The sequence below is a fragment of the Oncorhynchus gorbuscha genome, linkage group LG01, assembly GCF_021184085.1.
Source record: "Oncorhynchus gorbuscha isolate QuinsamMale2020 ecotype Even-year linkage group LG01, OgorEven_v1.0, whole genome shotgun sequence".
NCBI lineage: Eukaryota > Metazoa > Chordata > Actinopteri > Salmoniformes > Salmonidae > Oncorhynchus > Oncorhynchus gorbuscha.
The window spans coordinates 18,754,208-18,779,679 of record NC_060173.1 but is presented as its reverse complement, the minus strand read 5'-3'; the positions used below and the strand labels follow the sequence as shown (position 1 = coordinate 18,779,679).

Sequence of the window (25,472 nt, the reverse complement as noted above, 5' to 3'; positions counted from 1 at the left end):
CTTTGAGGTGGCTCGTCTCTCTAAACCTGGAGCTGGGAGGTGGCTCATCTCTCTAAACCTGGAGTTTGGAGGTGGCTCGTCTCTCTAAACCTGGAGCTGGGTGGCTCATCTCTCTAAACCTGGAGCTTGGAGGTGGCTCATCTCTCTAAACCTGGAGCTGGGAGGTGGCTCGTCTCTCTAAACCTGGAGCTGGGAGGTGGCTCGTCTCTCTAAACCTGGAGCTGGGTGGCTCATCTCTCTAAACCTGGAGCTGGGAGGTGGCTCGTCTCTCTAAACCTGGAGCTGGGAGGTGGCTCGTCTCTCTAAACCTGGAGCTGGGTGGCTCATCTCTCTAAACCTGGAGCTGGGAGGTGGCTCGTCTCTCTAAACCTGGAGCTGGGAGGTGGCTCATCTCTCTAAACCTGGAGCTGGGTGGCTCATCTCTCTAAACCTAAACCTGGAGCTGGGTGGCTCATCTCTCTAAACCTGGAGCTGGGTGGCTCATCTCTCTAAACCTGGAGCTGGGTGGCTCATCTCTCTAAACCTGGAGCTGGGTGGCTCGTCTCTCTAAACCTGGAGCTGGGTGGGCTCTCTCTAAACCTGGAGCTGGGTGGCTCATCTCTCTAAACCTGGAGCTGGGAGGTGGCTCATCTCTCTAAACCTGGAGCTTGGAGGTGGCTCGTCTCTCTAAACCTGGAGCTGGGAGGTGGCTCATCTCTCTAAACCTGGAGCTGAGGTGGCTCATCTCTCTAAACCTGGAGCTGGGAGGTGGCTCATCTCTCTAAACCTGGAGCTTGGAGGTGGCTCGTCTCTCTAAACCTGGAGCTGGGTGGCTCATCTCTCTAAACCTGGAGCTTGGAGGTGGCTCTAAACCTGGATCTCTCTAAACCTGGTGGGTGGCTCTCTCTAAACCTGGAGCTGGGTGGCTCATCTCTCTAAACCTGGAGCTTTGGGAGGTGGCTCGTCTCTCTAAACCTGGAGCTGGGAGGTGGCTCATCTCTCTAAACCTGGAGTCTGGAGGTGGCTCGTCTCTCTAAACCTGGAGCTGGGTGGCTCATCTCTCTAAACCTGGAGCTTGGAGATGGCTCGTCTCTCTAAACCTGGAGCTGGGTGGCTCATCTCTCTAAACCTGGAGCTGGGTGGCTCATCTCTCTAAACCTGGAGATGGGAGGTGGCTCGTCTCTCTAAACCTGGAGCTGGGAGGTGGCTCATCTCTCTAAACCTGGAGCTGGGTGGCTCGTCGCTCTAAACCTGGAGGTGGGTGGCTCATCTCTCTAAACCTGGAGCTGGGTGGCTCGTCTCTCTAAACCTGGAGCTGGGTGGCTCGTCTCTCTAAACCTGGAGCTGGGTGGCTCATCTCTCTAAACCTGGAGCTGGGAGGTGGCTCATCTCTCTAAACCTGGAGCTTGGAGGTGGCTCGTCTCTCTAAACCTGGAGCTGGGTGGCTCATCTCTCTAAACCTGGAGCTTGGAGGTGGCTCGTCTCTCTAAACCTGGAGCTGGGAGGTGGCTCGTCTCTCTAAACCTGGAGCTGGGTGGCTCATCTCTCTAAACCTGGAGCTGGGTGGCTCATCTCTCTAAACCTGGAGCTGGGAGGTGGCTCGTCTCTCTAAACCTGGAGCTGGGTGGCTCATCTCTCTAAACCTGGAGCTGGGTGGCTCATCTCTCTAAACCTGGAGCTGGGTGGCTCGTCTCTCTAAACCTGGAGGTGGGTGGCTCATCTCTCTAAACCTGGGGCTGGGTGGCTCGTCTCTCTAAACCTGGGGCTGGGTGGCTCGTCTCTCTAAACCTGGAGCTGGGAGGTGGCTCGTCTCTCTAAACCTGGAGCTGGGTGGCTCATCTCTCTAAACCTGGAGCTGGGTGGCTCATCTCTCTAAACCTGGAGCTGGGTGGCTCGTCGCTCTAAACCTGGAGGTGGGTGGCTCATCTCTCTAAACCTGGAGCTGGGTGGCTCGTCTCTCTAAACCTGGAGCTGGGTGGCTCATCTCTCTAAACCTGGAGCTCGGTGGCTCATCTCTCTAAACCTGGAGCTGGGAGGTGGCTCATCTCTCTAAACCTGGAGTTGGAGGTGGCTCGTCTCTCTAAACCTGGAGCTGGGTGGCTCATCTCTCTAAACCTGGAGCTTTGAGGTGGCTCGTCTCTCTAAACCTGGAGCTGGGTGGCTCGTCGCTCTAAACCTGGAGGTGGGTGGCTCATCTCTCTAAACCTGGAGCTTGGAGGTGGCTCGTCTCTCTAAACCTGGAGCTGGGTGGCTCATCTCTCTAAACCTGGAGCTTTGAGGTGGCTCGTCTCTCTAAACCTGGAGCTGGGAGATGGCTCGTCTCTCTAAACCTGGAGCTGGGTGGCTCATCTCTCTAAACCTGGAGCTGGGTGGCTCATCTCTCTAAACCTGGAGCTGGGTGGCTCATCTCTCTAAACCTGGAGCTGGGAGGTGGCTCGTCTCTCTAAACCTGGAGCTGGGTGGCTCATCTCTCTAAACCTGGAGCTGGGTGGCTCATCTCTCTAAACCTGGAGCTGGGAGGTGGCTCATCTCTCTAAACCTGGAGCTTGGAGGTGGCTCGTCTCTCTAAACCTGGAGCTGGGTGGCTCATCTCTCTAAACCTGGAGCTTTGAGGTGGCTCGTCTCTCTAAACCTGGAGCTGGGAGGTGGCTCGTCTCTCTAAACCTGGAGCTGGGAGGTGGCTCGTCTCTCTAAACCTGGAGCTGGGTGGCTCATCTCTCTAAACCTGGAGCTGGGTGGCTCATCTCTCTAAACCTGGAGCTGGGAGGTGGCTCATCTCTCTAAACCTGGAGCTGGGTGGCTCGTCTCTCTAAACCTGGAGCTGGGTGGCTCATCTCTCTAAACCTGGAGCTGGGAGGTGGCTCATCTCTCTAAACCTGGAGCTGGGAGGTGGCTCATCTCTCTAAACCTGGAGCTGGGTGGCTCATATCTCTAAACCTGGAGCTGGGAGGTGGCTCATCTCTCTAAACCTGGAGCTGGGTGGCTCATCTCTCTAAACCTGGAGCTTTGAGGTGGCTCGTCTCTCTAAACCTGGAGCTGAGTGGCTCGTCGCTCTAAACCTGGAGGTGGGTGGCTCATCTCTCTAAACCTGGAGCTGGGTGGCTCGTCTCTCTAAACCTGGAGCTGGGTGGCTCGTCGCTCTAAACCTGGAGGTGGGTGGCTCATCTCTCTAAACCTGGAGCTGGGTGGCTCGTCTCTCTAAACCTGGAGCTGGGTGGCTCATCTCTCTAAACCTGGAGCTGGGTGGCTCGTCTCTCTAAACCTGGAGCTGGGTGGTGGCTCATCTCTCTAAACCTGGAGCTTGGAGGTGGCTCGTCTCTCTAAACCTGGAGCTTGGTGGCTCATCTCTCTAAACCTGGAGCTTTGAGATGGCTCGTCTCTCTAAACCTGGAGCTGGGTGGCTCATCTCTCTAAACCTGGAGCTTGGAGGTGGCTCGTCTCTCTAAAGCTGGAGCTGGGTGGCTCGTCTCTCTAAAGCTGGAGCTTTGAGGTGGCTCGTCTCTCTAAACCTGGAGCTGGGAGGTGGCTCATCTCTCTAAACCTGGAGTTTGGAGGTGGCTCGTCTCTCTAAACCTGGAGCTGGGTGGCTCATCTCTCTAAACCTGGAGCTTGGAGGTGGCTCGTCTCTCTAAACCTGGAGCTGGGAGGTGGCTCGTCTCTCTAAACCTGGAGCTGGGTGGCTCATCTCTCTAAACCTGGAGCTGGGTGGCTAATCTCTCTAAACCTGGAGCTGGGTGGCTCGTCTCTCTAAACCTGGAGCTGGGTGGCTCGTCTCTCTAAACCTGGAGCTGGGTGGCTCATCTCTCTAAACCTGGAGCTGGGTGGCTCGTCTCTCTAAACCTGGAGCTGGGTGGCTCATCTCTCTAAACCTGGAGCTTGGAGGTGGCTCGACTCTCTAAACCTGGAGCTGGGAGGTGGCTCGTCTCTCTAAACCTGGAGCTGGGAGGTGGCTCGTCTCTCTAAACCTAGAGCTGGGAGGTGGCTCGTCTCTCTAAACCTTGATCTGGGTGGCTCATCTCTATAAACCTGGAGCTGGGAGGCTCATCTCTCTACACCTGGAGCTGGGAGGTGGCTCGTCTCTCTAAACCTGGAGCTGGGAGGTGACTCGTCTCTCTAAACCTGGAGCTGGGAGGTGGCTCGTCTCTCTAAACCTGGAGCTTGGAGGTGGCTCGTCTCTCTAAACCTGGAGCTGGGAGGTGGCTCGTCTCTCTAAACCTGGAGCTGGGTGGCTCATCTCTCTAAACCTGGAGCTGGGAGATGGCTCGTCTCTCTAAACCTGGAGCTGGGAGGTGGCTCGTCTCTCTAAACCTGGAGCTGGGAGGTGGCTCGTCTGTCTAAACCTGGAGCTGGGAGGTGGCTCGTCTCTCTAAACCTGGAGCTGGGTGGCTCATCTCTCTAAACCTGGAGCTGGGTGGCTCATCTCTCTAAACCTGGAGATGGGTGGCTCGTCTCTCTAAACCTGGAGGTGGGTGGCTCAACTCTCTAAACCTGGAGCTGGGTGGCTCGTCTCTCTAAACCTGGAGCTGGGAGGTGGCTCGTCTCTCTAAACCTGGAGCTGGGTGGCTCATCTCTCTAAACCTGGAGCTGGGTGGCTCATCTCTCTAAACCTGGAGCTGGGTGGCTCATCTCTCTAAACCTGGAGCTGGGTGGCTCGTCGCTCTAAACCTGGAGGTGGGTGGCTCATCTCTCTAAACCTGGAGCTGGGTGGCTCGTCTCTCTAAACCTGGAGCTGGGTGGCTCGTCTCTCTAAACCTGGAGCTTTGAGGTGGCTCGTCTCTCTAAACCTGGAGCTGGGTGGCTCATCTCTCTAAACCTGGAGCTTGGAGGTGGCTCATCTCTCTAAACCTGGATCTTGGAGGTGGCTCGTCTCTCTAAACCTGGAGCTGGTTGGCTCATCTCTCTAAACCTGGAGCTTTGAGGTGGCTCGCCTCTCTAAACCTGGAGCTGGGAGGTGGCTCATCTCTCTAATCCTGGAGTTTGGAGGTGGCTCGTCTCTCTAAACCTGGAGCTGGGTGGCTCATCTCTCTAAACCTGGAGCTTGGAGGTGGCTCGTCTCTCTAAACCTGGAGCTGGGAGTTGGCTCCTCTCTCTAAACCTGGAGCTGGGAGGCTCATCTCTCTAAACCTGGAGCTGGGAGGCTCATCTCTCTAAACCTGGAGCTGGGAGGTGGCTCGTCTCTCTAAACCTGGAGCTGGGAGGTGGCTCGTCTCTCTAAACCTGGAGCTGGGAGGTGGCTCGTCTCTCTAAACCTGGAGCTGGGAGGTGGCTCGTCTCTCTAAACCTGGAGCTGGGAGGTGGCTCGTCTCTCTAAACCTGGAGCTGGGAGGTGGCTCGTCCCTCTAAACCTGGAGCTGGGAGGTGGCTCGTCCCTCTAAACCTGGAGCTGGGAGGTGGCTCGTCTCTCTAAACCTGGAGCTGGGAGGTGGCTCGTCTCTCTAAACCTGGAGCTGGGTGGCTCGTCTCTCTAAACCTGGAGCTGGGTGGCTCGTCTCTCTAAACCTGGAGCTGGGTGGCTAATCTCTCTAAACCTGGAGCTGGGTGGCTCGTCTCTCTAAACCTGGAGGTGGGTGGCTCGTCTCTCTAAACCTGGAGCTGGGTGGCTCGTCTCTCTAAACCTGGAGCTGGGTGGCTCGTCTCTCTAAACCTGGAGCTGGGTGGCTCATATCTCTAAACCTGGAGCTGGGTGGCTCGTCTCTCTAAACCTGGAGCTGGGTGGCTCGTCTCTCTAAACCTGGAGCTGGGTGGCTCGTCTCTCTAAACCTGGAGCTGGGTGGCTCGTCTCTCTAAACCTGGAGCTGGGTGGCTCATCTCTCTAAACCTGGAGCTGGGAGGTGGCTCGTCTCTCTAAACCTGGAGCTGGGTGGCTCATCTCTCTAAACCTGGAGCTGGGTGGCTCATCTCTCTAAACCTGGAGCTGGGTGGCTCATCTCTCTAAACCTGGAGCTGGGTGGCTCATCTCTCTAAACATGGAGCTGGGAGGTGGCTCGTCTCTCTAAACCTGGAGCTGGGAGGTGGCTCGTCTCTCTAAACCTGGAGCTGGGAGGTGGCTCGTCTCTCTAAACCTGGAGCTGGGTGGCTCGTCTCTCTAAACCTGGAGCTGGGTGGCTCGTCTCTCTAAACCTGGAGCTGGGAGGTGGCTCATCTCTCTAAACCTGGAGCTTGGAGGTGGCTCGTCTCTCTAAACCTGGAGCTGGGTGGCTCGTCTCTCTAAACCTGGAGCTGGGTGGCTCATCTCTCTAAACCTGGAGCTTGGAGGTGGCTCATCTCTCTAAACCTGGATCTTGGAGGTGGCTCGTCTCTCTAAACCTGGAGCTGGTTGGCTCATCTCTCTAAACCTGGAGCTTTGAGGTGGCTCGCCTCTCTAAACCTGGAGCTGGGAGGTGGCTCATCTCTCTAATCCTGGAGTTTGGAGGTGGCTCGTCTCTCTAAACCTGGAGCTGGGTGGCTCATCTCTCTAAACCTGGAGCTTGGAGGTGGCTCGTCTCTCTAAACCTGGAGCTGGGAGTTGGCTCCTCTCTCTAAACCTGGAGCTGGGAGGCTCATCTCTCTAAACCTGGAGCTGGGAGGTGGCTCGTCTCTCTAAACCTGGAGCTGGGAGGTGGCTCGTCTCTCAACCTGGAGCTGGGAGGTGGCTCGTCTCTCTAAACCTGGAGCTGGGTGGCTCATCTCTCTAAACCTGGAGCTGGGAGGTGGCTCGTCTCTCTAAACCTTGAGCTGGGTGGCTCATCTCTATAAACCTGGAGCTGGGAGGTGGCTCGTCTCTCTAAACCTGGAGCTGGGAGGTGGCTCGTCTCTCTAAACCTGGAGCTGGGAGGTGGCTCGTCTCTCTAAACCTGGAGCTGGGTGGCTCATCTCTCTAAACCTGGAGCTGGGAGGTGGCTCGTCTAAACCTGGAGCTCTAAACCTGGAGCTGGGAGGTGGCTCGTCCCTCTAAACCTGGAGCTGGGAGGTGGGTCCCTCTAAACCTGGAGCTGGGAGGTGGCTCGTCCCTCTAAACCTGGAGCTGGGAGGTGGCTCGTCCCTCTAAACCTGGAGCTGGGAGGTGGCTCGTCCCTCTAAACCTGGAGCTGGGAGGTGGCTCGTCCCTCTAAACCTGGAGCTGGGAGGTGGCTCGTCTTTCTAAACCTGGAGCTGGGAGGTGGCTCGTCTCTCTAAACCTGGAGCTGGGTGGCTCATCTCTCTAAACCTGGAGCTGGGTGGCTAATCTCTCTAAACCTGGAGCTGGGTGGCTCGTCTCTCTAAACCTGGAGCTGGGTGGCTCGTCTCTCTAAACCTGGAGCTGGGTGGCTCGTCTCTCTAAACCTGGAGCTGGGTGGCTCATCTCTCTAAATCTGAAGCTGGGTGGCTCGTCTCTCTAAACCTGGAGCTGGGTGGCTCATCTCTCTAAACCTGGAGCTTGGAGGTGGCTCGTCTTTCTAAACCTGGAGCTGGGAGGTGGCTCGTCTCTCTAAACCTGGAGCTGGGTGGCTCATCTCTCTAAACCTGGAGCTGGGTGGCTCGTCTCTCTAAACCTGGAGGTGGGTGGCTCATCTCTCTAAACCTGGAGCTTGGAGGTGGCTCGTCTTTCTAAACCTGGAGCTGGGAGGTGGCTCGTCTCTCTAAACCTGGAGCTGGGTGGCTCGTCTCTCTAAACCTGGAGCTGGGTGGCTCATCTCTCTAAACCTGGAGCTGGGTGGCTCGTCTCTCTAAACCTGGAGCTGGGTGGCTCATCTCTCTAAACCTGGAGCTGGGTGGCTCATCTCTCTAAACCTGGAGCTGGGAGGTGGCTCATCTCTCTAAACCTGGAGCTGGGAGGTGGCTCGTCTGTCTAAACCTGGAGCTGGGAGGTGGCTCGTCTCTCTAAACCTGGAGCTGGGAGGTGGCTCGTCTCTCTAAACCTGGAGCTGGGAGGTGGCTCGTCTCTCTAAACCTGGAGCTGGGAGGTGGCTCGTCTCTCTAAACCTGGAGCTGGGAGGTGGCTCGTCTCTCTAAACCTGGAGCTGGGAGGTGGCTCGTCTCTCTAAACCTGGAGCTGGGAGGTGGCTCGTCTCTCTAAACCTGGAGCTTGGAGATGGCTCGTCTCTCTAAACCTGGAGCTGGGAGGTGGCTCGTCTCTCTAAACCTGGAGCTGGGAGGTGGCTCATCTCTCTAAACCTGGAGCTTGGAGGTGGCTCGTCTCTCTAAACCTGGAGCTGGGAGGTGGCTCATCTCTCTAAACCTGGAGCTTGGAGGTGGCTCGTCTCTCTAAACCTGGAGCTTGGAGGTGGCTCGTCTCTCTAAACCTGGAGCTTTGAGGTGGCTCGTCTCTCTAAACCTGGAGCTGGGAGGTGGCTCGTCTCTCTAAACCTGGAGCTGGGAGGTGGCTCGTCTCTCTAAACCTGGAGCTGGGTGGCTCATCTCTCTAAACCTGGAGCTGGGTGGCTAATCTCTCTAAACCTGGAGCTGGGTGGCTCGTCTCTCTAAACCTGGAGGTGGGTGGCTCATCTCTCTAAACCTGGAGCTGGGTGGCTCGTCTCTCTAAACCTGGAGCTGGGTGGCTCGTCTCTCTAAACCTGGAGCTGGGTGGCTCATATCTCTAAACCTGGAGCTGGGTGGCTCATCTCTCTAAACCTGGAGCTGGGTGGCTCGTCTCTCTAAACCTGGAGCTGGGTGGCTCATCTCTCTAAACCTGGAGCTTGGAGGTGGCTCGTCTCTCTAAACCTGGAGCTGGGAGGTGGCTCGTCTCTCTAAACCTGGAGCTGGGTGGCTCATCTCTCTAAACCTGGAGCTGGGTGGCTCATCTCTCTAAACCTGGAGCTGGGTGGCTCGTCTCTCTAAACCTGGAGGTGGGTGGCTCATCTCTCTAAACATGGAGCTGGAAGGTGGCTCGTCTCTCTAAACCTGGAGCTGGGAGGTGGCTCGTCTCTCTAAACCTGGAGCTGGGTGGCTAATCTCTCTAAACCTGGAGCTGGGTGTCTCGTCTCTCTAAACCTGCAGGTGGGTGGCTCATCTCTCTAAACCTGGAGCTGGGTGGCTCGTCTCTCTAAACCTGAGCTGGGTGGCTCGTCTCTCTAAACCTGGAGCTGGGTGGCTCATCTCTCTAAACCTGGAGCTAGGTGGCTCATCTCTCTAAACCTGGAGCTGGGTGGCTCGTCTCTCTAAACCTGGAGCTGGGTGGCTCATATCTCTAACCCTGATGCTTGGAGGTGGCTCGTCTCTCTAAACCTGGAGCTGGGAGGTGGCTCGTCTCTCTAAACCTGGAGCTGGGAGGTGGCTCATCTCTCTAAACCTGGAGCTGGGTGGCTCATCTCTCTAAACCTGGGGCTGGGTGGCTCATCTCTCTAAACCTGGAGCTTGGAGGTGGCTCGTCTCTCTAAACCTGGAGCTGGGAGGTGGCTCGTCTCTCTAAACCTGGAGCTGGGTGGCTCATCTCTCTAAACCTGGAGGTGGGTGGCTCATCTCTCTAAACCTGGAGCTTGGAGGTGGCTCATCTCTCTAACCTGGAGCTTGGAGATGGCTCATCTCTCTAAACCTGGAGCTTGGAGGTGGCTCATCTCTCTAAACCTGGAGCTTGGAGGTGGCTCGTCTCTCTAAACATGGAGCTGGGAGGTGGCTCATCTCTCTAAACCTGGAGCTTGGAGGTGGCTCATCTCTCTAAACCTGGAGCTTGGAGGTGCCTCGTCTCTCTAAACCTGGAGCTTGGAGGTGGCTCATCTCTCTAAACCTGGAGCTGGGAGGTGGCTCATCTCTTTAAACCTGGAGCTTGGAGGTGGTTCATCTCTCTAAACCTGGAGCTGGGAGGTGGCTCATCTCTCTAAACCTGGAGCTGGGAGGTGGCTCATCTCTCTAAACCTGGAGCTGGGAGGTGGCTCATCTCTCTAAACCTGGAGCTTGGAGGTGGCTCGTCTCTCTAAACCTGGAGCTTGGAGGTGGCTCGTCTCTCTAAACCTGGAGCTGGGAGGTGGCTCATCTCTCTAATCCTGGAGCTGGATACTCACTTTCATACTCAATGATTATTTTGTTGAGAGCAATATGAAACAATGGCTTCTACAATCATCTAGAAGTGCTTTATGATTGAACTAGATCATTTTATACAAGTGGGCAAATCATTGGACAGGACAAGACAGTACATGTGTATAGAAATGGTGGGAGATGAGCAAAAAGACATTCACAAAATTATTTATCACGTTTACTTTTATGGTAAAGGTGATTTATTCCAAAATAGTAATATGGTGTAGAGGCAAAAGAAGAAAGAGAGGACTAATAAAATGACAGAGAGAACATCTACATATGACTTTGGAAAGAGTCTTCTTATCATTCTTATCAAAATACAACGACAAAAGAAACAAAATACGTAATTATGCACACTCAACGAGGCGTGTTTAAGACTCTACATGTCTCACAATGGAATAAAAAGTCACAACAGATTTGTGTCTTGAAAATAATAATGTATTGAGGCATACAAAAACTTGGAATGATTGTTCACCTGTGCTTTGTATTGGAATATAATTGTCAAATTAACAAACTAAACACAGGATAAAATATTTTCTATAAATGACTTGGTTGGTATTTTCATTCAATAATGTTTCAAAACAATCAACACTGATTTTCCAAAAAAGTCTTACTGTGTATACGGAGCTACTTTGTACAAACTGTATGGAGTATTGTGGTTCAACCAGCAGGGTTACAATGCTAAAATCAACTGGACAGTGAAGTTTGGAGACCTGCCTTAATGATACATGAATGCTGGAGTGAAACTCAACTCTGTGATGCGGATAAAGAGATTGGGGGCAGGAAAAATGCCAAATGCAAATTCCTTTTGATGCCCTAAACTGGAAGCCTGGACTGAAGTGGCTCCTTCTAAGATCTGCAAGTGCCCCTTAAAACATGGTTATCATCATCATTTGGCCACATTTTGAAGTCTAGGGTCACTATCAGTGAAGTTTTCTGACTGAGAAACGTTAGACATGCAAGAGTGAAAGATTGTTATCAGTGCTAGCTAGTAAAGCCAATACAACTGTAGTATAAAGACAAAAATAACATTGTAAAAAAACGTGTGTGATTGTGAAGTTGTGGTGTACTGTATAGTGTTGGTTACATAGTAATACATTGGCCTGCTGAGTGAGAAGGCTACTATAAGACTAATGACTGACGCTGGTTTTGTCCTCAGCCCAGTGATCCACAGTAATGGAGTCTCTGGAGAATCTCTCATCTCCCTCCAACACACAGGTGCTGTATCCATCACACTGACTGCCAACCCAGGCTAAATCAACACTGACAGTCTGCTTCTCCTTCCTCCCCCCAGCCCTAACAAAGATAAACACAGATGGACAGCAGAGCCCCCTAGCAGGGCTGGACATTACAGGCACGGATCTCCTTCCTGTCCTTGCAGCTGGTGACCTTTGCAGGGGCACTCTTGGCTCTCTTCTTCACAGCCATTAAGCGCTCCTGAATCCCCCCACCGCAATACTTGGAACAGTCCGTCCAACTGGACCAGGGCTTCATCTTACAACCTGTGGGAACAAGTCAATGAGACGACAGAGGAGGGTTAGAATAATACAAAATGCTCTGAGACCAGGTTGGGTTTCAGGTGGCTTTACTTAGTAAGCCAAATCAATCATGCACCAAATATTTTACTTGATTACGACATATTAATTAATGTGAGCAAGCACAAGTGAGACATATCAAATGTGCAATGTTCAAGCCTTAATTTAATGATCAATCATTTTTAGCCTTACATTAGACTGAACAATCATCCATGCTCCAGAGAGCATGGAGTCCCGGTCCGCTCCCTTACCGCCCTTAATTAGTGATGATGATTGGTGGGTGGTGTGGGTTGTGGTGGTGGAGGGGGAGGGGTATTCTTCCCAGCCCCAGCCAGATCTGTGGGGGTATTTGTCACTGTCACCAGCTCATTAGCCACGGGTTAAAGCAACCTGTCTCTGTGGGGAGGCAACAGTCCAAAGCCCACCCTGACTGCTCTGCCTCTACCTGCTGGGAGCATCATGACGGCCATCTGTGAGCAGGCCCAGTCACTTTATCAACCTGACAGGGCTGATCAGCACTGAGTGTAGCAGCTTTAACACAGCCAGCCAGGCAGGGAGGGAGGGAGGGAGGGAGGAGAGGGCAGCATTGATCATCTCAGGACTTTGGCAGATGGATTTAGAGTGAGCTGCATGAGAAATTTGACATGAGGCATGTCCGGACTGAGCTAAAGGGTAGAGCTGCCGCTTTCAAGTAGCGGAACTCCAACCCTCTTATAAGATATTCCGCTATGCCCTCAGACAAACCATCAAACATGCAAAGCGTAAATACAGGACTAAGATTGAATCCTACTACACCGGCTCTGATGCTCGTCGGATGTGGCAGGGCTTGTAAACTATTACGGACTACAAAGGGAAGACCAGATGCAAGCTGCCCAGTGACACTAGCCTACCAGACAAGCTAAATAACTTCTATGCATGCTTCAAGGCAAGCAACACTGAAGCATGAATGAGAGCACCAGCTGTGCCGGACGACTTTGTGATCACGCTCGACGTAGCCAATGTGGGTAAGACCTTTAAACAGGTCAGCATTCACAAGGCCATAGGCCAAATAGATTACCAGGACATGTACTACGAGCATGCGCTGACCAACTGGCAAGTGTCTTCACTGGTGTTTTCAACCTGTCACTGGCAGGTTGAGTCTGTAATACCTAGAGTGGCTTGCGAAAGTATTGACCCCCCTTGGCATTTTTCCTATTTTGTTACCTTACAACCTGGAATTAAAATACATTTTTGGGGGGTTTGTATAATTTGATTCATACAACATTCCTACCACTTTGAAGATGCAAAATATTTTTATTGTGAAACAAACAAAAAACCTACACTCGATCCCTCCGATGTCAACAACTACAGACCAGTATCCCTTCTTTCTTTTCTCTCCAAAACTCTTGAACGTGCCGTCCTTGGTCAGCTCTCCCGCTATCTCTCTCAGAATGACCTTCTTGATCCAAATCAGTCAGGTTTCAAGACTAGTCATTCAACTGAGACTGCTCTTCTCTGTATCACGGAGGCGCTCCGCACCGCTAAAGCTAACTCTCTCTCCTCTGCTCTCATCCTTCTAGACCTATCGGCTGCCTTCGATACTGTGAACCATCAGATCCTCCTCTCCACCCTCTCCGAGTTGGGCATCTCCGGCGCGGCCCACGCTTGGATTGCGTCCTACCTGACAGGTCGCTCCTACCAGGTGGCGTGGCGAGAATCTGTCTCCTCACCACGCGCTCTCACCACTGGTGTCCCCCAGGGCTCTGTTCTAGGCCCTCTCCTATTCTCGCTATACACCAAGTCACTTGGCTCTGTCATAACCTCACATGGTCTCTCCTATCATTGCTATGCAGACGACACACAATTAATCTTCTCCTTTCCCCCTTCTGATGACCAGGTGGCGAATCGCATCTCTGCATGTCTGGCAGACATATCAGTGTGGATGACGGATCACCACCTCAAGCTGAACCTCGGCAAGACGGAGCTGCTCTTGCTCCCGGGGGAAGGACTGCCCGTTCCATGATCTCGCCATCATGGTTGACAACTCCATTGTGTCCTCTTCCCAGAGCGCTAAGAACCTTGGCGTGATCCTGGACAACACCCTGTCGTTCTCAACTAACATCAAGGCGGTGGCCCGTTCCTGTAGGTTCATGCTCTACAACATCCGCAGAGTATGACCCTGCCTCACACAGGAAGCGGCGCAGGTCCTAATCCAGGCACTTGTCATCTCCCGTCTGGATTACTGCAACTCGCTGTTGGCTGGGCTCCCTGCCTGTGCCATTAAACCCCTACAACTCATCCAGAACGCCGCAGCCCGTCTAGTGTTCAACCTTCCCAAGTTCTCTCACGTCACCCCGCTCCTCCGCTCTCTCCACTGGCTTCCAGTTGAAGCTCGCATCCGCTACAAGACCATGGTGCTTGCCTATGGAGCTGTGAGGGGAACGGCACCTCAGTACCTCCAAGCTCTGATGAGGCCCTACACCCAAATAAGGGCACTGCGTTCATCCACCTCTGGCCTGCTCGCCTCCCTACCACTGAGGAAGTACAGTTCCCGCTCAGCCCAGTCAAAACTGTTCGCTGCTCTGGCTCCCCAATGGTGGAACAAACTCCCTCACGACGCCAGGACAGCGGAGTCAATCACCACCTTCCGGAGACACCTGAAACCCCACCTCTTTAAGGAATACCTAGGATAGGATAAAGTAATCCTTCTCACCCCCCCCCCCCTTAAAAGATTTAGATGCACTATTGTAAAGTGGCTGTTCCACTGGATGTCATAAGGTGAATGCACCAATTTGTAAGTCGCTCTGGATAAGAGCGTCTGCTAAATGACTTAAATGTAAATGTAAATGTAAACAAGAAATAAGACAAAAAAAAAAACAGAAAAACTGCATATAACTTTTTACCCCCCCAAAATCAATACTTTGTAGAGCCACCTTTACATTTTTTAAATTACTTTTGCAGCAATTACAGCTGCAAGTCTCTTGGGGTATGTCTCTATAAGCTTGGCACATCTAGCCACTTGGATTTGTGTCCATTCTTCAAGGCAAAACTTCTCCAGCCCCTTCAAGTTGGATGGGTTCCGCTGGTGTACAGCAATCTTTAAGTCATAACACAGATTCTCAATTGGATTGAAGTCTGGGCTTTGACTAGGCCATTCCAAGACATTTAAATGTTTCCCCTTAAACCACTCAAGTGTTGCTTTAGCAGTATGCTTAGGGTCATTGTCCTGCTGGAAGGTGAACCTCTGTCCCAGTCTCAAATCTTTGGAAGACTGAAACAGGTTTCCCTCAAGAATTTCCCTGTATTTAGCACCACCCATCATTCCTTCAATTCTGACCAGTTTCCCAGTCCCTTCCGATAAAAAACATCCCCACAGCTTGATGCTGCCACCACCATGCTTCACTGTGGGGGTGTTGTTCTCGGGGTGATGTGAGGTGTTGTGTTTGCGCCAGACATGGCATGTTCCTTGATGGCCAAAAAGCTACATTTTAGTCTCATCTGACCAGAGTACCTTCTTCCATATGTTTGGGGAGTCTCCCACATGCCTTTTGGCGAACACCAAACGTGTTTACTTATTTTTTTCTTTAAGCAATGGCTTTTTTCTGAACACTCTTCTGTAAAGCCCAGCTCTGTGGAGTGTAAGGTTTAAAGTGGTCCTTTGGACAGATACTCCAATCTCTGCTGTGGAGCTTTGCAGCTACTCTCTTTTGCCTCTCTGATTAATGCCCTCCTTGCCTGGTCTGTGAGTTTTGGTGGGCGGCCCTCGCTTGGCAGGTTTGTTGTGGTGCCATATTCTTAAAAATGTTTAATAATGGATTTAATGCTGCTCCGTGGGATGTTCAAAGTTTTCAAATATTTTTTATAACCCAATTGTACATCAAGTTTTAGAGATCTGTACATCTCCACAACATTGTCCTTGATCTGTTTGGAGAGTTCCTTGGTCTTCATGGTGCCGGTTGCTTGGTGGTGCCCATTGCTTAGTGGTGTTGCAGACTCTGGGGCCTTTCAGAACAGGCGTATATATACTGAGATCATGTGACACTTAGATTGCACACAGGTGGACTTTAACTAATTATGTGACTTCTGAAGGTAATTGGTTGCACCAGATCGTATTTAGGGGATTCATAGCAAAGTGGGGTTTTTTCCCTTGGTTTTTTTTCGAATTGTTTAAATTTTTTATATTTCACTTCACTAATTTGGACTATTTTGTGTATGTCCATTACATGAAATCCAAATAAAAATCAAGTTAAATTACAGGTTTTAATGCAACAAAATAGGAAAAACGCCAAGGGGGATGAATACTTTTGCAAGGCACTGTATATGTTTCAAGCAGACCATCATAGTCCCAGGGCTCAAGAACACCAAGGTAACCTGCCTAAATGACCATTGACCCATAGCACTCACGTCTGTAGCCATAAAGTGCTTTGAAAGGCAGGTCATGGCTCACATCAACAACATCATCCCAGAAACCTTAGACCCACACCAATTTGCATACCGCCCCAACAGATCCACAGATGACACAATCTCTATTGCACTCAACACCTGGACAAAAGGAACACCTATGTGAGAATGCTGTTCATTGACTACAGCTCAGCGTTCAACACCATAGTGCCCTCAAAGCTCATCATTAAGCTAAGTACCCTGTGACTAAACACCTCCCTCTACAACAGGATCCTGAACTTCCTGACGGGCCGCCCCCCAGGTGGTAAGGGTAGACAACAACATATCTGCCACGCTGATTCTCAACATGGGGGCCCCTCAGGGGTGTGTGCTTAGTCCCCTCCTGTACTCCCTGTTCACCCATGACTGTGTGGCCAAGCACGACTCCAACACCATCATTAAGTTTGTCAACTACACAACAGTGGTAGGCCTGATCACCGACAACGAGGAGACAGCCTATAGGGTGGAGGTCAGAGACCTGGAAGTTTGGTGCCAGGACAACAAACTCTCCCTCATCATGATCAAAACAAAGGAGATGATCTTGGACTACAGGAAAAGGAGGGCAGAGCACGTCCTCATTCTCATCGACAGGGCAGAAGTGGAGCAGGTTGAGAGCTTCAAGTTCCATGGTGTCCACATCACCAACAAATGATCATGGTCCAAACACACCAAGACAGTCATGAAGAGGGCATGACAACACCTATTCCCCCTCAGGAGACTGAAAAGATTTGGCATGGGTCCTCAGATCCTCAAAAAGTTCTACAGCTGGACCATTGGGAGCACTGGTTGCATCACCACCTGGTATGGCAACTGCTTGGCCTCAGACGGCAAGGTGCTACAGAGGGTTGTACATATGGCCCAGTATATCACTGGGGCCAAGCTTCCTGCCATCCAGGACCTCTATATCAGGCGTCAGATGAAGGCCCTAAAAATTGCCAAAGACTACAGCCACCCTAGTCATAGACTGTTCTCTTTGCTACCGCACGGCAAGTGGTACCAGAGCGCCAAGTCTAGGTCCAAAAGGCTTCTTAACAGCTTCTACCCCCAAGATTCCTGAAAGATTCCTGAACAGCTAATCAAATGGCTACCTGGACTATTTGCATTGACCCCCCCCTCTTTTTTTATACAGCTATTCACTGTTTATTATCTATTATCTATGCATAGTCACTTTACCCCTACCAACATGTACATATTACCTCAATTACCTTGACTAACTTGTACCCCACACATTGACTCTGTACCAGTACCCCCTGTATATAGCCTCCACATTGACTCTGTACCAGTACCCCCTGTATATAGCCTCCACATTGACTCTGTACCAGTACCCCCTGTATATAGCCTCCACGTTGACTCTGTACCAGTACTCCCTGTATATAACCTCCACATTGACTCTGTACCAGTACCCCCTGTATATAGCCTCCACATTGACTCTGTACCAGTACCTCCTGTATATAGCCTCCACATTGACTCTGTACCAGTACTCCCTGTATATAGCCTCCACATTGACTCTGTACCAGTACCCCCTGTATATAGCCTCCACATTGACTCTGTACCAGTACCCCTGTATATAGCCTCCACATTGACTCTGTACCAGTACCCCCTGTATATAACCTCCACATTGACTCTGTACCAGTACCCCTGTATATAGCCTCCACATTGACTCTGTACCAGTACCCCCTGTATATAGCCTCCACATTGACTCTGTACCAGTACCCCCTGTATATAGCCTCCACATTGACTCTGTACCAGTACCCCTGTATATAACCTCCACATTGACTCTGTACCAGTACCCCCTGTATATAGCCTCCACATTGACTCTGTACCAGTACCCCTGGATAGAGCCTCCACATTGACTCTGTACCAGTACCCCTGGATAGAGCCTCCACATTGACTCTGTACCTGTACCAGTACCCCTGTATATAGCCTCCACATTGACTCTGTACCAGTACCCCCTGGATAGAGCCTCTACATTGACTCTGTACCAGTACCCCCTGGATAGAGCCTCTACATTGACTCTGTACCAGTACCCCCTGTATATAGCCTCCACATTGACTCTGTACCAGTACCCCCTGTATATAGCCTCCACATTGACTCTGTACCAGTACTCCCTGTATATAACCTCCACATTGACTCTGTACCAGTACTCCCTGTATATAACCTCCACATTGACTCTGTATCAGTACTCCCTGTATATAACCTCCACATTGACTCTGCACCAGTACCCCCTGTATATAGCCTCCACATTGACTCTGTACCAGTACCCCCTGTATATAGCCTCCACATTGACTCTGTACCAGTACCCCCTGTATATAGCCTCCACATTGACTCTGTACCAGTACCCCCCGTATATATAATCTCCACATTGACTCTGTACCAGTACCCCCTGTATATAGCCTCCACATTGACTCTGTACCAGTACCCCCTGTATATAACCTCCACATTGACTCTGTACCAGTACCCCTGTAAATAGCCTCCACATTGACTCTGTACCAGTACCCCTGTATATAACCTCCACATTGACTCTGTACCAGTACCCCTGGATAGAGCCTCTACATTGACTCTGTCGCAGTACCCCCTGTATATAGCCTCCACATTGACTCTGTACCAGTACCCCCTGTATATAACCTCCACATTGACTCTGTACCAGTACCCCCTGTATATAGCCTCCACATTGACTCTGTACCAGTACCCCCTGTATATAACCTCCACATTGACTCTGTACCAGTACCCCCTGTATATAGCCTCCACATTGACTCTGTACCAGTAGCCTCGTTATTGTTATTTTATTGTTTCTGTTATATTTTTTACTTTTGTTTATTTAGTAAATATTTTTTCTTAACTATTTTTCTTAACACTGCATTGTTGGTTAAGGGCTTGTAAGTAAAGCATTTAATGCTAAGATCTACACCTGTGGTATTCGGCACATGTGACAAATAACATTTGATTTGATTTACATTCTGAGATACAAACAATACCTCAGCAGGACTTATGGGAAATCCAAATGAATAACGAGTGACTGGGAAATCATTGTCAGTGACAAGCCCGATTTATTGAACCCTATATTTGGGACATAAAGGACACGTCAAGGTGGTGGATAAAGCATGTATCAATGATATGAATCAAAGAGGTGATAATGATGAAGATATAAAATGTGTATATACAGTATTTATGCCACACAGGATGATGATGAAGATATAAAATGTGTATATACAGTATTTATGCCACACAGGTGATGATGATGAAGATATAAAATGTGTATATACAGTATTTATGCCACACAGGTGATGATGATGAAGATATAAAATGTGTATATACAGTATTTATGCCACACAGGTGATGATGATGAAGATATAAAATGTGTATATACAGTATTTATGCCACACAAGTGATGATGATGATGATGAAGATATAAAATGTGTATATACAGTATTTATGCCACACAGGTGATGATGATGAAGATATAAAATGTGTATATACAGTATTTATGCCACACAGGTGATGATGATGACTGACCTGGCTGTTCCTCCACTGCTGCGTCCGGTCCTTGCTGTTTTCCCCTCCTCTTCTCCTTCCCGCCGCCCACCTCTCCCCCCCGCCGTCTCTTCTTCTCCTCGCTGGCCCTGGAGCCCCGTTTGCACTTCCTGATCTTACACTTCTTCCTCTGGACCGTCTCAGAGCAGGGCTCCCCTCCAAACTGGGGCTCCAGCTTCACCATGCGCGTCCTGATGGTGTGGCCTTTGCCGCAGGACTTATTACACTCGGACCACTCCGTCCACTCTGACACCATGCAGTCCATAGCTGGGGAGAGATCAGGGGTGGGATGGGGGGGGGGTGAATGAAGTGTAAGTAACTGACTCTGTCCTTATTTGTTTATTCAGATCCCCATTAGCTTTTGCAGAAGTGGCAGCTACTCTTCCTGGGGTCCAAAAAAACCCCCCACAAAACAGGACAATTTTGCTGTTTGTTTGAGTAATTAGAGATGGAAGGGAGTTCCATGAGATCATGGTACTCTATAAAAGTGTGGGTTGCCGTGAATCCGTTTTGGACCTGGGGACTGTGAAGTGACCCCTGGTGGCAGGTCTTGTGGGGTATGTATGGGTGTCTAGGTTGAATATTATTTAATTATGCAGAAAATCTGGAATTTTTGTCACAGTAATATTTCAAATAAAAACTAGAATAAAATCAGTCAATCTCTCATCAACCCTCAACCAGGAAAGACTGGCATGCATGTTGTTGATGTTAGTTCTGTATGTGCAGTTAAGGGCAAGGCGTGCTGCTTTGATCTGAGCAAGCTGCAGCTTTTCTAGGTCTTTCTTTGCTGCACTTAACCATATTACTGGACAGCAATCAGGATGGGACAATGCCAGAGCCTGAATAACTAGTACAGTTGATTTTTGTTTTTATAACAGACATACCCCTCCCCAACTTCACAACCACTTTGTCAATATGACTTGACCATGATAATGAGATTTAGGTCTTAGAGAATGTTTTGAAACAAACACAATACTTTTAGTTTTATATATATTTAAGACCAGTTTATTATTGATCACGCATTTTGATACTGACCTTAACTCCTTATTTATAATTTCAGTGAGCTCACTGGCTTTGGTTGCTGACATGTAGAGTATGAAATCATTAGCATACATAGTCATAGTGGCTAAATACAGGGGGTACCGCTTTGTGTAAGACCAGCGGCAAATCATTTGTAAAAATAGAGAAGAGTAATGGCCTAAGGCAACTGCCCTGAGGGACACCGCACTGTACATATCTGATGTTATAGAAGCTTCCATTGAAGAACACTCTCTGGGTTATATTGGATAAAAAACTATCCAACCATGTGATGGGAGGTCATGTAATGGCAATTTAGTTTTTTCAATAACAATTTATGATCAATAACATCAAAGGCTGCACTGGAATCTAACAATACAGCTCCAACTATCTTATTATTATCCATTTATTTTAACCAATAATCCGTCATCTGAGTCAGTGCAATACAAATCAGTGCCCTTCTCAATATGCATGCTGAAAGTCAGTAGTTAACATGTTCTTTGAAAAATAGCATTGTATTTGGTCAAACACAATCCTCTCCATCAGTTTACTAAGAACAGGCAGCAAACTGATTGGGCGGCTGTTAAGGCCAGCAAAGGGTGCTTTAGTATTTTTAGGCAGTGGAATTACTTTAGCTGCCTCCCACGCCTGTCAACAAACACACTCCTTTAGGCTTTGGTTAAGATATAGCAAACAGGGGTGGCAATACAGTCTGCTACCATTCTCAATGCTACCATTCTCAATAGTTTCCCATCAGTAGTTTCCCATCATCACATTACTAGTGAAATAGTCATTGAAATGATTGGCAATATCAAAAGATTCTACATCTACATTTCATTTAAGTCATTTAGCAGACGCTCTTATCCAGAGCGACTTACAAATTCTGTTAGAAATAACTCATTAACTTCAATGAACGCTGGAGATTAATTGGGCTTTTCTGCCCATTATAACATTTAAGGTAATCCACAGTCTTTTTCTATTGTTTTGTATGTCATTTATCTTTGTTTTGTAATATTTCCTATTTTTGTTAAGTTTAGTCACAAAATGTCTCAATTCACAGTATGTCAACCAATCAGCTGAGCAGCCTGACTTGTTTGCCACCTCTTTTTCATCACTTCTTTAAAACATACAATTGTGATGGAACATTTTTATCAGTGTGTGTATCAGATTGTACACAGATACATGCTTCTTTTCTCATAACCAATTGGGTTTATGCAAGTGACTGACTGATGGTGCATGGAAAGAATCCTCACTATCAGTATAAGCAATGTTGCAGTATGCCCAGAACATTGCTCTGAGAACCAAAAGGGGTATCTCAGTGTCAAGGTCTCAGCTTGGAGAGAAGAAGCCTTAAGAGGTATTGGTCAGTCACGTGCAGGAACCAATGATAATGATGAATAATGAATCATGTAAATCATGCAAATATAACTTGTATGGATGCAACGGTACAGTGGGCCCACGGTTTGGTATGTAGTATCATGGTTTGTGGGCCATGGTAATGGTACGGTTTCGGTATCTTTATATTTAAGAAAAATCAAATCACCCATTAAACAATTGAAACTTATTTTGTCTATTGACAAATAAAACTTTACATTCAGAAAAATGGCAGCATGACTGACTAGGCCTGGTTTATGTCTCTACTGTATGAAATCAAGGGGAGAAAAACACAAAAATTAAAAGTGCTTCTTAGCTTTGACAACCTGTAGCTCTTCATCTCCCAATCCAGTACATAGTGAACCGTCACAGTGAGGTAGCTTTGAGTTGCTCTGGAGGTCCAACTATCAGTGGAGAGAGCTAGATAGGGTGCCTGTGTCAATTCACTTTCAATTGCTCTCTGTGATGTTTCAGAGTTTGGGAATTACTTTGCTGCTGACGAAATCTAGAGTCAGTAATCACTGAATAGGGCTGCAAGTCTTTGGCTATGAATACTCCCACTGCTTTCATTATTTCTTTATGCTTTTCTGAATTTGTCGCAAATTGCTGTTGGAAGGAAGCAGCGAGAGATTGTTTTGGCTAACGAGTGGACTCTCCTTGCTCCAGCTCCACCTGCAAGGGATACGTGGTCCTTCTGTAGCTCAGTTGGTAGAGCATGGCGCTTGTAACGCCAGGGTAGTGGGTTCGATCCCCGGGACCACCCATATGTAGAATGTATGCACACATGACTGTAAGTCTTTGGATGTCTTAAATGGCATATATTATTATATTTATTATTATTATACGGCCGGGTGATGGCGCCGTAAATGACACGTCATGTTAGAAGTGTTTCCATTCGAGTAGCTGACTGTACTTTGTTTGTTTATGGACTTCTTACCCTCGTCATCGTATTGAACGCTGAATGCAAAATGATCCCTCACAGCAGATTTAGTTTCCCCCCTCTTCACGGGACCCCTTTGGGGAGGTTTCCTACTGAGATGTCATTCCAAATTGTCCATTGGTTGTTTAAGTGGGAGGAGGCTGCGGTCACTGCGGTAGCCACGTTTTGAGACATTGCTGTGGAGTAAAGTTTGCCAGCCATCAGGAGCCCCCAAACTACCACACGCCGCGCGTCTGGTTCTGTGGATCTGAATGTCAATACAACATGCGTGTAGTCTGCAATGAAACGAAAGTGACAGGCATACCGTAATTCCGCGGTTCACGTGTGCGTATTGAACCATAGGGGGCGTACCAAACGGTTCGATAACATACGGTGTACCGTTGCATCCCTAATAACTTGTCAGTGTTAGCATGTTAATAAGAGAACTGAAGGGACCGCCCTAGCAGAGCCCTGGCAGAGCTCCCGATGACGTGTACTATGGTGCATTGAGTTTGTTGGAACCTCTCCAGTTTGCTGATAATAAAACATTATTCATTTAAGTTTACAAAATGTTTCAATTCATCATCGATACATGGGGCTCAAACAGTTCTCACAGTTGCATGTCAACAATTGGCATGAATCATTTTACAAATACTCACAGTGCTGCATGTGCATACACTTCCTCATACACATTTAATTTATTTTTATTTCACTTTTATTTAACCAGGTAGCCTAGTTGAGAACAAGTTCTCATTTGCAACTGCGACCTGGCCATGATAAAGCAAAGCAGTTCGACATATACAACAACACAGAGTTACACATGGAATAAACAAACACACAATCAATAATAGAGTAGAAAAATCTATATACAGCATGTGCAAATTAGGTAGGATAAGAGAGGTAAGGCAATAAATAGGCCATGGTGGCAAAGTAATTACAATATAGCAATTAAACACTGGAATGGTAGAATGTGCAGAAGATGAATGTGCAAGTTGAGAATACTGGGGTGCAAAGGAGCAAGATAGATAGATAGATAAATAAATAAATACATAAATAAATACAGTATGGGGATGAGGTAGATTGGAAGGGCTATTTACAGATGAGCTATGTACAGGTGCAGTGATCTGTGAGCTGCTCTGACAGCTGGTGCTTAAAGCTAGTGAGGGAGGTAGGGAGGTAAGAGTCTCCAGCTTCAGAGATTTTTGCAGTTCATTCCAGTCATTGGCAGCAGAGAACTGGAAGGAGAGGCGGCCAAAGGAAGCTTTGGCTTTGGGGGTGACCAGTGAGATATAACTGCTGGAGCGCGTGCTATGGGTGGGTGCTGCTATGGTGACCAGTGAGCTGAGATAAGGTGGGGCTTTACCTAGCAGAGACTTATAGGTGACCTGGAGCAAGTGGGTTTGGCGACGAGTACGAAGTAAGCGCCAGCCAACGTGATCATACAGGTCATAGTGGTGGGTAGTATATATAGCACTATGACAGACTGCGTGTTGGAGGCTATTTGGTAAATTACTTCACCGAAGTCGAGGATCAGTAGGATGGTCAGTCTTATGTGGGTATGTTTGGCAGCATGAGTGAAGGAGGCTTTGTTGCGAAATAGGAAGCAGATTCTAGATTTAGTTTTAGATTGGAGATGTTTAATGTGAGTCTGGAAGGAGAGTTTACATTCTAACCAGACACCTAGGCATTTGTAGTTGTCCACATATTCTAAGTCAGGTGCGGGCAGCGATCGGTTGAAGGTCATTCATTTATTTTTACTTGCATTTAAGAGCAGTTGGAGGCCATGGATGGAGAGTTGTATGGCATTGAAGCTCATCTGGAGGTTAGTTAACACAGTGTCCAACGAAGAGCCAGAGGTATACAGAATGGTGTCGTCTGCGTAGAGGTGGATCAAAGAATCACCAGCAGCGAGAGCGACATTATTGATGTCAACAGAGAAGAGAGTTGGACCGAGAATTGAACCCTGTGGCGCTCCCATAGAGACTGCCAGAGGTCCGGACAACAAGCCCTCCGATTTGACATACTGAACTCTATCGGAGAAGTAGTTGGTGAACCAAGCGATGCAGTCATTTTAGAAACCAAGGCTGTTGAGTCTGCCAATAAGAATATTGTGATTGACAGAGTCGAAAGCCTTAGCCAGGTCGATGAATACGGCTGCACAGTAATGTGTCTTATCGATGGCAGTTATGATATCATTTAGGACCTTGAGCGTGACTGAGGTGCACCCATGACCAGCTCTGAAACCAGATTGCATAGCGGAGAAGGTACGGTGAGATTCGAAATGGTTGGTGATCTGTTTGTTAACTTGGCTTTCAAAGACTTTAGAAAAGCAGGGTAGAATAGATATACTGTAGGTCTGTAGCAGTTTGGGTCTAGAGTGTCTCCCCCTTTGAAGAAGGGGATGACTGCGGCAGCCTTTCAATCTTTGGGAATCTCAGACGATTTGAAAGAGAGGTTGAACAGGATAGTTATAGGGGTTGCAATAATTTCAGCAGATAATCTTAGAAAGAGAGAGTCCAGATTGTCTAGCTCGGCTGATTTGTAGGGGTCCAGATTTTGCAGCTCTTTCAGAACATCAGCTATCTGGATTTGGGTGAAGGAGAAGTTCGGGAGGTTTGGGCGAGTTGCTGTGGGGAGTGCAGGGCTTTTGACCGGGGTAGGGGTAGCCAGGTGGGTAGGGGTAGCCGTAGAAAAATGCTTATTGAAATTCTCAATTATTGTGGATTCAT

General features: G+C 49.0%; 1 protein-coding gene across 1 annotated transcript in view; it reads right to left on the bottom strand.

The window, feature by feature from the left end:
* Window positions 1-10,112: 10,112 nt before the first annotated feature.
* The window catches only part of spon1b (spondin 1b), a 113,161-nt gene continuing 97,801 nt past the window's right edge, over window positions 10,113-25,472 (bottom strand). Inside the window, exons 15-16 of the mRNA XM_046346942.1 lie at window positions 19,416-19,700; window positions 10,113-11,450 (exon numbers count right to left, since the gene is read on the bottom strand). Of these exons, the coding sequence (XP_046202898.1) occupies window positions 11,281-11,450; window positions 19,416-19,700 (455 nt within the window). The 3' untranslated portion in view covers window positions 10,113-11,280. The remainder of the gene's footprint in view (window positions 11,451-19,415; window positions 19,701-25,472) is intronic.